General features: G+C 43.1%; 1 protein-coding gene across 1 annotated transcript in view; it reads left to right on the top strand.

Annotated features, from left to right (window-relative positions):
- Positions 1-16,723, top strand: part of LOC115172417 (protein Daple) — an 84,549-nt gene that overhangs the window by 42,496 nt on the left and 25,330 nt on the right. Inside the window, exons 5-17 of the mRNA XM_029729842.1 lie at positions 1,186-1,244; positions 4,878-4,961; positions 5,471-5,611; positions 5,756-5,952; positions 6,178-6,259; positions 6,711-6,869; positions 9,619-9,765; positions 11,288-11,432; positions 13,896-14,077; positions 15,142-15,279; positions 15,398-15,682; positions 15,852-16,397; positions 16,474-16,713. Coding sequence (XP_029585702.1) covers positions 1,186-1,244; positions 4,878-4,961; positions 5,471-5,611; positions 5,756-5,952; positions 6,178-6,259; positions 6,711-6,869; positions 9,619-9,765; positions 11,288-11,432; positions 13,896-14,077; positions 15,142-15,279; positions 15,398-15,682; positions 15,852-16,397; positions 16,474-16,713 — 2,405 coding nt within the window. The remainder of the gene's footprint in view (positions 1-1,185; positions 1,245-4,877; positions 4,962-5,470; positions 5,612-5,755; positions 5,953-6,177; positions 6,260-6,710; positions 6,870-9,618; positions 9,766-11,287; positions 11,433-13,895; positions 14,078-15,141; positions 15,280-15,397; positions 15,683-15,851; positions 16,398-16,473; positions 16,714-16,723) is intronic.

Genomic DNA, 16,723 nt, shown 5'->3' with positions numbered 1-16,723 from the left:
CAGTTTCATGAGATACAAAACATTGAGACATCCTTAGATTTCATGCACCAGCTGTTTACAAATATACATAGACCGCCAACCCTTGTCTTACCAGAGGCCGCTGTTCTATCTTGCCGAAAAAGCTTAAAACCCCCCAGCTGTATGTTATTCATGTTGTCGTTCAGCCACGAATTGGTGATACATAAGATGTTAGTTTTTAATGTCCCGTTGGTAGGATATACGTGATCGTAGTTCGTCTATTTTATTTTCCATTGATTGTATGTTGGCTAATAGGGAGTTGTACGTTGGGGCGGCAGGTAGCCTAGTGATTAGAGCGTTGGACTAGAACCCAAAAGGTTGCAAGATCGAATCCCAGAGCTGACAAGGTAAAAATCGTTCTGCCCCTGAACAAGGCACTGTTCCTCGGCCGTCATTGAAAATAAGAATTTGTTCTTAACGGACTTGCCTAGTTAAATGAAGGTAACATTTTTTTTATAAAAATGGTACGTATGGTAAAGGGAGATTACCCGCTTGCTGTCGGATCCTTACAAGGCAACCAGACCTTCGCCTCCGATGTCTCTTTCTCCTGCAAATGACTGGGATGAGGGGCCTTGTCGGGCGTCTGAAGTAAATCCTTTCCGTCCGACTAGTTAAAGAAAAAGTATTCCTCCAGTACGGGGTGAGTAATCGCTGTCTTGATATCTATAAGCTCTTCGGTCATAAGACATGATGGCAGAAACATTGTACAAAATAAGTTACAAATAACGTGAAAAAACACACAATAGCACAATTGGTTAGGGGATCGTAAAACGCCAGCCATCTCCTCCGGCTCCATCGTAGTGTTAAATTAAATAATAAATGAGACTGGGGTGCCACTAAGGTTAGGGAAAAGGTTAGATTTAAAATTATATTTTATGACTTTATGGCTGTGTCAGATAGTGACTGCCCTGCAGAGCTGTGGGACTTAAACCGATTTCCCTCATTAAAATGCAAATAATTTTATAACATTTTTGACATGCGTTTTTCTGGATTTATTTGTTGTTATTCTGTCTCTCACTGTTCAAATAAACCTACCATTAAAATTATAGACTCATAATTTCTTTGTCAGTGGGCAAACGTACAAAATCAGCAGGGGATCAAATACTTTTTTCCCCTCACTGTATAAGGAATGGGTGTTTTTAATCAGTTCACTTTCATCTTCAACAGGTAAGGGCATGGAGGAGGTGAAGAGACTGCTGCTGTTGATCCTAGGCTGTGCTGTACAGGTAACATAGCCTTTTCTAACATATTCAACATGTCTTTCTTGCAAAATTGATTTGATCTCAATGATAATCTGAATGAATAAAGTTTAAATTACAAAACATTAACAAACCCTTTTAATTGAGCCAACCAGGTAGGCCTACTTTAGAATTAGATTCCCATTTGAAGACTGAGTCAGTGTAGAAGCAGTCAGTCAGTCACATATCCCTGTATTATACTGTAAACTATCTACCTTGGCAAACAGTATACATATTGTGTGTACAGTACCAGTCAAAAGTTTGGACACAACTACTCATTCAAGGGTTTTTCTTTATTTTTACTATTTTCTACATTGTAGAATAATAGTGAAGACATCAAAACTATGAAATAACACATATGGAATCATTGTAGTAACCAAAAAGTATTAAACAAATCAAAATATATTTTAGATTTTTCAAAGTAGCCACCCTTTGCCATAATGACAGCTTTGCACACTCTTGTCATTCTCTCAACCAGCTTCATGAGGAATGCTTTTCTAACAGTCTTGGAGAAGTTCCCACATATGCTGAGCACTTGTTGGCTGCTTTTCCTTCGCTCTGCAGTCCAACTCATTCCAAACCATCTCATTTTGGTTGAGGTCGGGGGTTTGTGGCCAGGTCATCGCATGCAGCACTCATCACTCTCCTTTTTGGTCAAATTCCCCTTACATAACCTGGAGATGTGTTTTGGGTCATTGTCCTGTTGAAAAACAAATTATAGTCCCACTAAGTGCAAACCAGATGGGATGGTGTATATCTGCAGAATGCTGTGCTAGCCATGCTGGTTAAGTGTGCCTTGAATTCTAAATAAATCAGTGTCACCAGCAAAGAACCCCCACACCATCACACCACCTCCTCCATGCTTCAGACCAAAGGACAGATTTCCACTGGTCCACCGCTCATGTTTCTTGGCCCAAGCAAGTCTCTTCTTATTGGTGTCCTTTTTAGTAGTGGTTTCTTTGCAGCAATTCGACCATGAAGGCCTGATTCACGCAGTCTCCTCTGAACAGTTGATGTTGAATTGTGTTTGTTACTTGAACTCTTTGAAGCATTTTATTTGGGCTACAATTTCTGAGGCTGGTAACTCTAATGAACTTATCCTTTGCAGCAGAGCTAACTCTTCCTACTCTCTTCCGTTCCTGTGGCGGACCTCATGAGAGCCAGTTTCATCATAGCGCTTGATGATTTAGGCAAATGCATTTGAAGAAACTGTCAAAGTTCTTGAAATGTTCCCGGATTGACTGATCTTCATGTCTTTTCCTGTTTGGGATAGGGGGCAGTATTTTCACGGCCTGATGAAAAAAAACGTACCCGATTTGGTCTGCCTGGTGACTAAGAGATTGGAGATGCGCTTCATGAGACCATGTTCTTTTTTCTTTTCGTCTTTGAATGAATACACTATTGTCCGGTTGGAATGTTATTACTATTTTACGAGAAAAAAAACATAAAAAATTGATTTTAAACAGCGGTTGACATGCTTCTAAGTACGGTAAAGGAACATTTTGATTTTTGTCTCGATATGCGCTCGCGCGTTACCCTTTGGATAGTGACCTGAACGCACGAACAAAACGGAGGTATTTGGACATAAATATGGATTATTTGGTACAAAAACAACATTTCTTGTGGAAGTAGCAGTCCTGGGAGTGCATTCTGATGAAGATCAGCAAAGGTAATACCATTTTTCTAATAGTAATTCTGAGTTTAGTGTGCCCCGAAGTTGGCGGGTGTCAAAATAGCTAGCCGTGATGGCTAAACTATGTACTCAGAATATTGCAAAATGTGCTTTCGCCGAAAAGCTATTTTAAAATCTGACATAACGATTGCATAAAGGAGTTCAGTATCTATAATTCTTAAAATAATTATGTATTTTGTCAAGGTTTATGATGAGTAATTTAGTAAATTCACCGGAAGTTTCTGGTGGGAATGCATGTTCTGAACATCACATGCCAATGTAAAAAGCTGTTTTTGGATATAAATATGAACTTGATTGAACAAAACATGCATGTATTGTATAACATAATGTCCTAGGAGTGTCATCTGATGAAGACCATCAACGGTTAGTGCTTCATTTAGCTGTGTTTTGGGTTTATGTGACATATATGCTTGCTTGGAAACATAATCTATTGTTTTGCTTTCGCTGTAAAGCCTTTTTGAAATCGGACAATGTGGTTAGATTAACGAGAGTCTTGTCTTTAAAATGGTGTAAAATAGTCGTAAATTTAAAAAAAAAATATTATTGCGTTTTTGTATTTCGTGCCATGCGACCCCATTGGCTCTTGGCTAGGGGTTCCGCTGGCGGAACGCCTAGATTTAAGAAGTTAAAGTAATAATGGATGGTTTCTCTTTGCTTATTTGAGCTGTTCTTGCCATAATATGGACTTGGTCTTTTACCAAATAGCCCTATCTTCTGTATACCACCCCTACCTTGTCACAACACAACTCATGAAGCTGGTTCAGAGAATGCCAAGAGTGTGCAAAGCTGTCATCAAGGCAAAGGGTGGCTACTTTGAAGAATCTCAAATTTAAAATATATTTTGATTTGTTTAACATTTCTTTGGTACTACATGATTCCATATGTGTTATTTCATAGTTTTGATGTCTTCACTATTATTCTACAATGTAGAAAATAGTAAAAATAAAGAAAAACCCTGGAATGAGTAGGTGTGTCCACAATCTTTTGACTGGTACTGAATGTGTATAAATGTATATGTTTTGTCACATATACCGGATGTGAAATGTGCTGTTTTACAGGGTCAGCCATAGTATTATGGTGCCCCATCGAGCAAATTAGGGTTAAGTGCCTATATTTTTTTTTCACGTTGTCGACTCAGGTATTTAAACCAGCTACATTTCAGTTGGCCCAACGCTCTAACTGCTAGTCTACCTGGCGCCCCACCTTGCACCTGATCACACCAGGAAGTAAAGCTGCATTGGCATAACTTTACATGTTAGAACACATCCCTGTATTATCTGAAACTGATAACAGTAAACTTTAGTGCAACGGCCTGTTAACTTATCAGCATTTTATGAATCAATTCAAAATGGCCCTCCAAAAGTTGAGATTTAATTCCTCTTTTGAAATCAACATGTCCAATGTAGCCAGAGGCTGTACTGTTCCATTCCCTTGGCTCTATCTCTATAGCTTCAGCTCTGTACACTATTGTTTTCATTCCCTCCAATCCCCTGGCCTCTCTCTCTCTTTTTTTCTCTCTTTGTTACACTGCCCTGGTTTTTCTTGTTCCTGGGGAAAAAGCAGGATAGAGAGAGAGAGAGATGACGTGTTGAATAGTTATTTTTCCAATACCAAAAAAAGTAATGTCAACATCATGCATAGATGTAATACATTTTCTAAGTTGATGCATTATCTATACCTCTTGTTTTCTCTCCATTGAATGGTAATTACTCAAGTCCTCCACATTGCCCTATACCGTATTTCTATAAGATTTAGAACCTTCTTTTCATATGGCTTATTCATATTTATGACCATTCAAACACCCAGTCCTTTGTGTTCAATAGAGAATGTGAAAACCAAGTCTTAATCAAAATGTTTTTCTGATTAGTTTATAGTCGCGACCTATAGGTATCTAACAGAAGTGCCTGCCATTGTCACTTCCTCTGCAGTGTGAGAGGAAAGAAGAGATCATTGAGAAAATCAAACTGCTCGACATCGAGAAGCAGGAAGCCATCGTCTCTCACATTCAAGAGGTGAGTAGTGCAGGTGTTCACGTCAAAGCAGGCACACATGTTCATGCGCATCAGCCCTTCCTTTTTTTGTAGTGATTTTTTTTCTTCTTCTCGCGTTATCTTCAGGTACGCATCTGGCTAAATCTGGCACATCTACAGAAACCTTGATTGATGTGCACTGTCCCTGTCAAATAAATCTAATGACGTAAAGACATATTCAGGTTTTACCCCTAGGCCTACACTTTAACAGTATGGCGTTTCCATTGACATTTAGGCAATCATGTTCATGCGTGTCTGTCAATTTGTTTATTGAGAATCTTTTTCTCGCATGTACTTTGCATCTTCACATAGACACATTCAAGTCTTATTCCCAGGCCTACAGTAATATTTTCCTTTTGACAATAGTTATTTTTTGCTTCAGACCCGGAATTACAAAGGAGGGGGCACTGTTATTACACATGTATTGGGTTTCAATGTAGAACTTATGGCAGTCCTGTTGACATTGTTATATTGTCTGTCTACCCCTTCAGGTGACCCATAACCAGGAGAATGTGTTGGACATGCAGTGGCTGGAGCTGCCAGACATGCCCCCTGAGGAGCTGGACCCCCTGTCCCGTAACATGGCCCTGCACCTCCGCAAACTCATAGATGAACGAGACGAATGTGCAGAGGTTGGTATCCAAGACGGAACAAGTCTGAAACGCGTCCAAATCATCTGTATTACCCACAATAAGTTTACTGTCACTCAGACTTGATTTGGGCCCTTTCTATACACAGTCAATAGACTGACAGAGTTTTTCTCCACCATCCTCCAGGTGATCGTGGAGCTGACCCAGGAGAAGGACTACCTTCAGTCCCAGCAGCCCTCCAATCACATGGGTTACCCCTGTCCTGAGAGGACTGTGTTGGGCCTGGACGGACCCGTCTCACTGCTGTCCAAAGAGGACCGCCAGCACCTGGCTGTGGAGCTGGCCGACACTAAAGCCAAACTGAGACGCTCACGGCAGGAACTGTGAGTCCGAATAGGGGAGAGGTTAGAGTCGGGGATAACATTTTAGCCTTCAGTACATTTTGTTAAGACAAATCATTCCCTAAGATGTTAACTTCAGAAACACTGCAAGCCCTCTATCAGAAAATATATTGACTCTAAATAAACAACACTTAACATGATTACAAAAATGTATATATGTCTGAATAAATTGATTTGCCAGCCTAATGTGTGCTGTCTCGCTCCCAGGGAGGAGAAGACTGAGCATCTGATGGATACCAAACATGAGGTGGAGAGGCTGGACCTGGAGATGCAGAAACTCAAGCAAGAGGTGCGAATTTCCTCTTTCACTTTGGCTTCCCCGCCTTCACACTATCCCCCTGTCTCTCTCCCTGTTTCTCACTCACTGATGTAAACATACACCGAAACCCAACTTTCCCTTATTTTCCAAGTCAGGATAAAGTTTCCTCCTAGGCATTTCAAATCTTGACCACAAATGACATGTTAGAAAAGCTTTGAAATTCCATCTTCAGAAGTTTCACAGTAGTGAACATTTTAGCTGTTGTCACATTCTCAGAGCCATTACCATTTTTGAATATTCACATGATACCAGGAAATTCTGAAATGTAAAGATCTGTTATTTAGCCATAACCTCCAGTACATCTAGTTTGTTGTACAATTCATGTACCTTTACTTTGCAGCAACCAAACAGAGGCAGTATACCATTTCTGAAATTAAAACCTCCAGACCAGATCCATAGTGTGCTTTTATGCCCTGTGCAGAACATGCAGCTGCTGGCGGAGGCACGGTCGGTGCGTGCCTACAGGGATGAGGTGGATGCTCTGAGGGAGAAGGCAGCGAAGGTAGATAGACTGGACACAGAGCTGTCACGCTGCAAGGAGAGGCTACACGACGTCCACTTCTACAAGACACGAGTCGAGGTGAGACACACTGAGCATTGAATTTAATTGATTTATTCTCACCAACATCAATTTTATGAAAGCTAGAATAAAATACAATACTGTACATTAACAACACATGTAAAAGGAAAATGCCTTTGTTTGCTCCACAGTTCATGCACCTTTGTTTGAAAGTGAGGTAGTGACAGCATTTATTTTTCTCATCAACACACATCCGCATGTATAGCCTATCTCATCTGTCAAGACGGATTAATATTGGTTGTGCATATTAAGACCCATAATCCTTAGCAGCACGTCTTTCATGTCTCTGGGTCAAATCAGTTCCACTTCATTGAGTAGAACATTGACTAGAACCCCTGCTGTCTCTGTCACAGGGGAACAATGGCACCTCCTGATCAGCAGAGTTGAGTTTGTCCAGGAAGGGAGCTCCACAGCTGTTAGTGGCAGGCCTTTGAATCACTATTTCCTATTGTCTCCATCTCTGCCTCATTTATATTTCACACTGTCTCCTTACTGAGATTAATATATATATATATATACATTCGCTACATTGCAGTCTGACTGAATGGAATTACAAATCGCCTTGCTTCCCCAAATAACTACTCATTATGTGATCAAGATTAGAAAACCTGCACAGCGTCTCAGGCCAATCCCCTTCAACACGCTGTATATGTCCCTCTGTTTTAGGGCTGTCCCCCAACAAAAATAAAAATCTCCATCGACCAATCAATCGGTCGAAAATTGTAAACATGTATTTTCCATATAGACACACCCTATGTGTTTTTAATAAAATCCACTATATCTACTGAACTTGTCTGATGCTTTAAGCATGCTGTTTGATTAAATCATTAAGACACACAAATTAATTGAGGGAGCAAGAGATAAAGATGGCCTAACTGGGGGAAAAAAACACCCTGTTCCTGACTCTCTTCCTCCTACTGCTGCTGGCCTTTGTAAATTCTGCCATTAAGCTCCTAAAGTTGCTGGTAATAGGGTACGTTAGCGGTCGGCAACCTTTTCAATTTGTAGTACCAATTTATTCTTACCATTTCTACCGATCTGCTTGCCAATTATGATTTTCATATGCACAATTTTGTGTAACAGTTTAATTTAATTTATAATAGTCTCAATCATTGTCATGTGGTTAATCTAAATTATATCAACATTTAATTTATACAAATCTAAAAGCAGGTAGAAAATATCCTGATTAAAAATGAAAATAAATCCTATAAATCACATTGACTTCTGTGGCCTGTCTGCAATGAACTTTTATCAACTATCGACTGTGTTCGGCCCGAAGCTCGCGCTAGCAAACGTCCAACATTGTATCATATTCTGGGCCCTCAGTTTCCTGCGCAAGTGAGCTCAGGACAGACAGCTGTAGGCTATTTGTGCAAGGAATACGAAGTAATAGGGTGTTTTATGTTTCCACTGGATCTGCGCATTACATTTTTCCCGTTCATGCCGAGTGGTTATCGATAGAGAGAGAACTGGAAAATGTTTCAAAAACTTTGAGGAACTATTGTCATTCTCAATGGATAATAAAAATACTTTGTTTACTTGCTGTTTGAGGTGAAGAAAAAAATGCTTTTGAAAAACTCCACAAGCTCATTAGTTGTGGTGGGTTAAGACAATCAGAAATAGTATCAGATCCCAAATGGGCACATTTATAGGCCTACATTTGCGTGTAGGCCAAGTAGCCTATGCCTAATTCTATGCGTAATCAGGTGCCCGTCCTTACTCAACATTGACAGGAGGGCTCCAGACAAAAGACAATTAATAAATTGGAGAAACTCGTAAATGGAGTGAAATAAACCAAAACTTGTTTCTCGCAAGTGTAGCATGCGTTGTGAGCGCTACAAACATGTCCGTGGTGATATAAGTAATGGGGAATTGATAGACACTAACAATCAAAGGGCAAACAATTCACACAATGAAGTTATGAAACCATGAATTCGCAGGAGAGCGTGCATTCTGGAGAGATACTGCAAGGCAGGAGAGCGTGCATTCTGGAGAGATACTGCAAGGCAGGAGAGCGTGCATTCTGGAGAGATACTGCAAGGCAGGAGTGCGTGCATTCTGGAGAGATACTGCAAGGCAGGAGTGCGTGCATTCTGGAGAGATACTGCAAGGCAGGAGTGCGTGCATTCTGGAGAGATACTGCAAGGCAGGAGAGCGTGCATTCTGGAGAGATACTGCAAGGCAGGAGAGCGTGCATTCTGGAGAGATACTGCAAGGCAGGAGAGCGTGCATTCTGGAGAGATACTGCAAGGCAGGAGAGCGTGCATTCTGGAGAGATACTGCAAGTGCCTTTTGCACCTTAGCCACACACCCCTTTTTCTTGGACCGTGGCATCTCCGCGACCTCAATGGATTAGTCCACTGAGATGTCCGTGAATCAGACGGGTGTCTTGTGTGCCATTAAGGAAAAAAACATTTAAAAAAATGTAGATATTTGCGATGCTCGACCCCCCCCCCCCCCCCCAAAAAAAAAAATCTTGGTCAACCAACAGCCTATCGACCAAACAATCGACCAGTCGACTAAATGGGGCAACCCTACTTTGTTTCCATCTGACAGTTTGTCTGTCTTTCTTCTGTGGCTCAGTTGGTAGAGCATGGTGTGTGCAACGCCAGGGTTGTGGGTTCGATTCCCACGGGGGCCAGTACAAAAAAGAAAAAGAAAATGTATGCATTCACTACTGTAAGTCGCTCTGGATAAGAGCGTCTGCTAAATGACTAAAATGTAAAATGTTCTGTGTGTGTGTTTCCAGGAGCTGAGAGAGGACAACGTGACTCTGATTGATACCAAAGCCATGCTGGAAGAGCAGCTGGGGGCAGCCAGGGGGCGCTGTGACAAACTACATGAGTTGGAGAAGGAGAACCTGCAGCTGCGCTCCAAACTGCATGACATGGAGATGGTAAGAAATGCAGTAGGGATTGGTCCATCTGTCTGTTTGTCTGTCCATCTGTGTGTGCTATATGTCAGTGTATGTTATATGTCAATGCAGTGTTCGTGTATACAGTGCATCTGGAAAGTATTCAGACCCCTTAACTTTTTCCACATTTTGTTATGTTACAGCCTTATTCTAAAATGTATTAAATAGTTTTTTTCTCTCATCAATCTACACACAATGCCCAATAATGACAAAGCAAAAACAGGTTTTTAGACATTTCTGCAAATATATTTGGAGTTTCTCCCATTTATCTCTACAGATCCTCTCAAGCTCTGTCAGGTTGGATGGAGAGCACAGCTGTTTTCAGGTCTCTCCAGAGATATTAGATCGAGTTCAAGTCCAGGCTCTGGCTGGGCCACTCAAGGATGTTCAGAGACTTGTCCCAAGCCTCTCCTGCATTGTCTTGGCTGTGTGCTTAGGGTCATCGTCCTGCTGGAAGGTGAACCTTCGCCCCAGTCTGAGGTCTTGAGTGCTCTGGAGCAGGTTTTCATCAAGGATATCTCTGTACTTTGCTCTGTTCATCTTTCCCTCGATCCTAACTAGTCTCCCAGTCCCTGCCACTGATAAACATCCCCACCGCATGATGCTGCCACCATGCTTCACCGTAGGGATGGTGCCAGGTTTCCTCCAGACATGATGCTTGGCATTCAGGCCAAAGAGATTAGTCTTGGTTTCATCAGACCAGAGAATCTTGTTTCTCATTGGCTGAAGTGTCCTTTAGGTGCCTTTTGGCAAACTCCAAGCGGGCTGTCATGTGCATTTTATTGAGGAGAGGCTTTCATCTGGCCACTCTACAATAAAGGCCTGATTGGTGGAGTGCTGAAGAGATGGTTGTCCTTCTGGAAGGTTCTTCCATCTCCATAGAGCAGCTCTGGAGCTCTGAGTGACCATCGGGTTCTTGGGCACCTCCCTGACCAAGGCCCTTCTCCCACGATTGCTCTGTTTGGTTGGACGGCCAGCTCTAGGAAGAGTCTTGGTGGTTTCAAACTTCTTCCATTTTTAAGAATGATGGAGGCCAATATGTTCTTGTGGACCTTCAATGCTGCAGACATTTTTTGGTACCCTTCCCCAGATCTGTGCCTCGACACAATCCTGTCTTGACAAAATCCTGTCTCGGAGCTCTACAGACAATTCCTTTGACCTCGTTGCTTGGTTTTTGCTTTGACATGCAATGTCAACTATGGGACCTATAATCAAGTTGTGGAAACATCTCAAGGAAGATCAATGGAAACAGGATGCACATGAGCTACATTTTGAGTCTCATAGCAAATAAATGTGATACAATTTCTAAATCTGTTTTTGCTTTGTTATTATGGGGTATTGTGTGTAGATTGACGAGGGGAACAAATTAATTGAATCCATTTTAGAATAAGGCTGTAACGTAACAAAATGTCGAAATAATCAAGGGGGCTGAATAATTTCCCGAATGCACTGTTAACTGTGTATATGTTGATGTGTGTGGGACTCACCCTGCTGTCCCTCTCAGGACCGGGACACGGATAAGAAGCGCCTGGAGGAGTTGATAGAGGAGAACATGCTGCTGGAGATCTCTCAGAAACAGAGCATGAACGAGTCTACCCACCTTGGCTGGGAGCTGGAGCAGCTCGCTAAGAACAACGACAACAGCGACAGTAAAGGCGCACGCACATGCATATTCTCTCTCACACACACACTAAACATGTGTAGGTTTTTTCCCAGCTACATCACTTTGAGTTGTGGTCCTGCACTGTTCAGTTCATAGGTTTGTTTTCCAGGGCCACCCATACGTAACGTATGCACGCATGTAGTCACTGTAGGGTCTGCTAAATGGCACATATATTATTCTGCTGAGAGCCAACATGTATAAATCACCTTCCATTAGTGGCTGATGGAGATTTTGGCTGAAAAATGATGAACAAGTCAAGGATTCTCAGTGAATCCTGCCAGAGCTTGTGGTGCAACCTAAAATACAAATTCAGTTCAGACACTATGCTGTTGATACTTGAATTGTATCATATTTTCAGTTTTTTATTAGAGGGTGAACATCACTATAGATTTGCACGACAGGTCTTTGCATTGGTGTGTGAGGGGTTATATTTTGGCCTCTGTGTTGAAGTTAATATTTCACTCTGTATTGTCAGAAAGGTAATATATTAACTCAGCAGCTGGCTCAGCTGTTTCCCTCAGCCTCACATTTATCACAGTGCCTGGTCCTCTAACTGTCAACACATACAGACGTGCTCAAATTTGTTGGTACCCCTCCACAAAAAATGAAGAATGCACAATTTTCTCTGAAGTAACTTGAAACTGACAAAAGCAATTGGCATCCACCATTGTTTATTCCATATTTAATAGAAATCAGTCTTTGCTTTAGATTTTTTATTCAACATAATATTGTAAATAATAAAACAAATGAAAATGGCATGGACAAAAATGATGGGACCCTTAACCTAGTATTTTGTTGCACAACCTTTAGAGGCAATCACTGCAATCAAACATTTTCTGTAGCTCTCAATGATACTTCTGCACCTGTTAACAGGTAGTTTGGCCCACACTTCCTGAGCAAACTGCTTCAGCTGTCTCAGGGTACCTTCTGCACCTGTTAACAGGTAGTTTGGCCCACTGGCGACTTAGACAGAGCTTTCTGACACTGGGCAGAACATTTCGCTCCAGAATGCCTTGATAGTCTTGATTTCATTGTGCCCTGCACAGATTCAAGGCACCCTGTGTCAGGTGCAGCAAAGCAGCCTCAAAACATAACCGAGCCTCCTCCATGTTTCACTGTAGGTATGGTGTTATTTTAAGCTTCATTTTTTTTGTCTGTGAACATTGAGCTGATGGGACTTGCCAAAAAGCTCCAGTTTTGACTCATCTGTCTGAAGGACATTCTCCCAGAAGGACTGTGGCTTGTCAATGTGCATTTTAGCAAATTCCTTTCTGGCTTCTATGGTTTTTCTTTCAAAAGTGGAGTCCTCCTGGGTCTTCTTCCATGGAGCCCGCTTTTGCTCAAAAAGTGACTGATGATGCGATCAGAAACTGACGTACCTTCACCTTGGAGTTCAGCTTGTATCTCTTTGGCTGTTATCCTTGGTTCTTTTTCTACCATTCTCATAATCCTTCTGTTCAATCTGGGGTTGATTTTCCTCGTGCGGCCGCGCCCAGGAAGGTTGGCTACAGTTCCATGGACCTTAAACTTCTTAATAATATTTGCAACTGTTGTCACAGCAACATCAAGCTGCTTGGAGATGGTCTTGTAGCCTTTACCTTTACCATGCTTGTCTATTATTTTCTTTCTGATCTCCTCAGACAAATCTCTCCTTTGCTTTCTCTTGTCCATGTTCAGTGTGGTGCACACAATGATACCAAACAGCACAGTGACTACTTTACTCCATTTAAATAGGCTGAATGACTGATTACAAGATTGGAGACGTGATACTAATTAAAGAAACAAATTAGGTTGAAATATCACTATAATCCAATTACATTTACATTTTAGTCATTTAGCAGACGCTCTTATCCAGAGCGTGAATGCATACATTTCTTTTCTTTTTTCTCCCTTCCATACTGGTCCCCCGTGGGAATTGAACCCACAACCCTGGCGTTGCAAACACCATGCTCTACCAACTGAGCCACACGGGACCAATTATTTATTATCTTTTCTAAGGGGTACCAACAAATGTGTCCAGGCCATTTTAGAATCTCTTTGTAGAATAAGCAGTAATTCATTCATTTCTTTTCACAGCTTCTATTCACAGGTTTATTCTATGACATACCAAAGGCATGCAAGTATACATGATAAAATAGCTTTTCATTTCATCACTTTTTTCTGGAGGAATGAAGCATTATTTAAATGAGCTGTAAGGGTACCAACAAATTTGAGCACGACTATGTATTATGTAAATCTACAGTGTCCTATAAATGTGGCTGACTCAAACTTTCCACACCGATTCAGTCAAAACGAAAAATATCCATTATGCAAGCAGCCAAAGCTGCTCTCTCAATCACTTCCACCCACTATTTTAAGTAAATGAAGACATACTTATGATCCCAATCTTATACTGTACAGTATACAAATGCATTGGATTAATCAATCCCCCCCCCCCCCCCCCGTGCAGCGCGCAAGTCGTTTGTGTTTGAGCTGAACGAGTCTGCATCGAGCCGTCTGCTGAAGCTGGAGAAAGAGAACCAGGGTCTGCAGACCACCATCCAGGAGCTCAGAGAGGCTTCCCTAAGTCGAGAGGAGGGCCAGCTACATACCTTGGAGCTGGAGAGTGAGAACCAGGGCCTCTGCAAGAAGGTACTGTACAGACACACACTGATTGCGCATAGACACACATACTAGAGACAGACTGACAGACTTGCGTACATGCACGCTCAGCCACTCTGATGCACGTACGCACAGGGATGGGGGTCACACCTTGAATACAGAAAAGAAGCATGCAGAAGGTACTGTATGCGTGTCCCACATACTTTTAAAGATTGACAGTCTGTTGTGGGATACTATATGCTGGTCCCACATGTCCTATATAGTTGGTCTGCAGTATGCATTGCAGTATGTTTTGTGGTGCAGTTAAAGCATGCGGGTGGGAGCCGAGCAGCATGTACCGGATTAATGCAATATTTCTCTAGTTTTCGGCATTGGCCCAGCATCGGTGTGGATGTTTTTTTTAATGTACAGTGCATTCAGAAAGTATTCAGACCCCTTGACTTTTTCCATATTTTGTCAAGTTAGACTTATTTTCTAAAATGGATTCAATTGTTTTTTTCCCCCCTCATCAATCTACACACAATACCCCACATAATAACGAAGTTAAAAACAGGTTTTAAGAAATGTATAAAAATAATTAAACACGAAATATCACATTTACACAAGTATTCAGACCCTTTCACGTCCCTGACCAAGGCCCTTCTCCCACGATTGCTCATTTTGGCCGGGCGGCCAGCTCTAGGAAGAGTCTTGGTGGTTCCAAACTTCTTCCATTTAATAATGATGGAGGCCACTGTGTTCTTGGGGATCTTCAATGCTGTAGATTGATTTTGGTACCCTTCCCCAGATTTGTGCCTCGAAACAATCCAGTCTCGGATCTCTACGGACAATTGCTTTGACCTCATTGCTTGGTTTTTGCTCTGACATGCACTGTTAACTGTCGGACCTTACATAGACAAGTGTGTGCCTTTCCAAATCATGTCCAATCAATTGAATTTACCAGAGGTGCTCCAATCACGTTGTAGAAACATCTCAAGGATCATCAATGGAAACAGGATACACCTGAGCTCAATTTCGAGTCTCATAGCAAATGGTCTGAACACCTTGTTTATTTCTGTTTTTATTTTTATACATTTGCAAAATTCCTTCCCTAGCTGGAGCGTCTGCAGACCCTGCTGGACCAGGAGAAGCAGACCACCCAGGACATGGAGGGTCTCGGGGAAGATCTGCTCAAAGACAAGCAGAAACTGGATAAGGCTCTGGAGACACTGCAGGCAGACAAGGACAGACAGGTACACACCACTTCTAACCTTACACATGCTAAATGCACCACTGATTGTGTGTGTGTGGCATCGATGGTCCCTCTTTTGTCACTGTTATCCCACCTGACTGTGTTTGTGTGTTCTCCAGATCTCCGAGCTGGAGCAGGAGAAGGAGCACCTGAGCCAGGCGGTGAGCTCCCTGCGTCAGCGCGCCCAAGCTGACAGTGAGGCTCGGGTCAGGGAGGTGGAGACGGAGAACCGCGTCCTCCACCAGACCATCACGGACACCAGGTCCAAGCTGGCCCGGCTAGAGACCCAGGGCAAGCAGTCGACTAAGGAGCTGGAGACGCTGAGGGAGAGGGGGGAGCGCTGTGAGGAGCTGGAGAGGGAGACTGCACATTTGGAGAGGAGCAAGGAGCAGCTTCAGAGGGAGGTGAGGGAGGTCCTTCTTGTGCTCACACTTGTTTTGTCATATTTGCAGAGGTCTTTGAAGAATGTTTTACTTGCAGTGATTGTGGATTGCAATCAGTGTACTCAACTTAGGTAAAACAACCACATATCACAATGATTTCAACATGACTAAGCTGTAAATGTAAACATAGGTGGCGTCTCTGATGATCACGTGTGACCGGGCCGAGACCCTGGAGAGAGACAACGCCAGCCTGGAGCAGGACAACCGCAGGCTGAAGAAGCAGGCGGACACGGCCCAGAACATCAGTCTGCGCCTGACCACTCTGGAGAAGGACCACAGCCTTCTGGACCAGGAGAACCTGGAGCTCCGCCGCACTGTGGAATCTCTCCGGCCGGCCACTGTGCGCCTGGCCCAGCTCCAGCAGGAGAATGGGGAGCTAGAGCGGGAGAGGGAGGAGCTGGCCCGGTCTGTGGAGGAGCTGAGGTCCCAGGGGAAGAGGGCGGAGAGGCTGGAGATGAGTGTCAGCAGCATGGGTCAGGAGAACCAGAGTCTCCAGCAGAGCCTGGACAACAGCTCCACCAAGATCCAGGGGCTGGAAAGGGAGCTGAGGCAGGCCGAGGCCGAGACAGGGGGGCTAAGAAGGGAGCTGGAGGAGGTGTGCCTGGTGGGGAAACGCCTGGAGGCAGTGGAGAAGGAGAAGAGGGGTCTGGAGCAAGAACTGGGCCAGTCAGAGAAGGTATGTCTGTGTGTTATGTGTAAACTGTAGTTGCCGTGTCTTAAGTACTCCTGATTTCAATTAAATTAAATTGCAGGAGAGGAAGCAGCTGGAGAAGGAGGCACGGAGGCTGTGGCAGCAGCTGGAGGTGAAGGAGGGGGTGCTGGAGGAGGGTGCTCTGAGGCTGGCCTCCCTGGAGAAGGAGGGCATCACCAAGGAGAAAGAGCTGGAGAGGTTAAAGGAGGTGACTGGGAAGGTCAAAGAGCTGGAGAGGGAGAACAAGGAGCTGCAGAAACAGGCCACGATTGACAAGAGGACCCTGGTCACACTCCGAGAGGTATGTATGG

Source organism: Salmo trutta, chromosome 33 (assembly GCF_901001165.1).
Source record: "Salmo trutta chromosome 33, fSalTru1.1, whole genome shotgun sequence".
Taxonomy (NCBI): Eukaryota; Metazoa; Chordata; class Actinopteri; order Salmoniformes; family Salmonidae; genus Salmo; species Salmo trutta.
Note: the sequence above shows the minus strand (reverse complement) of the source record. Positions and strands in the feature narration are given on the sequence as shown.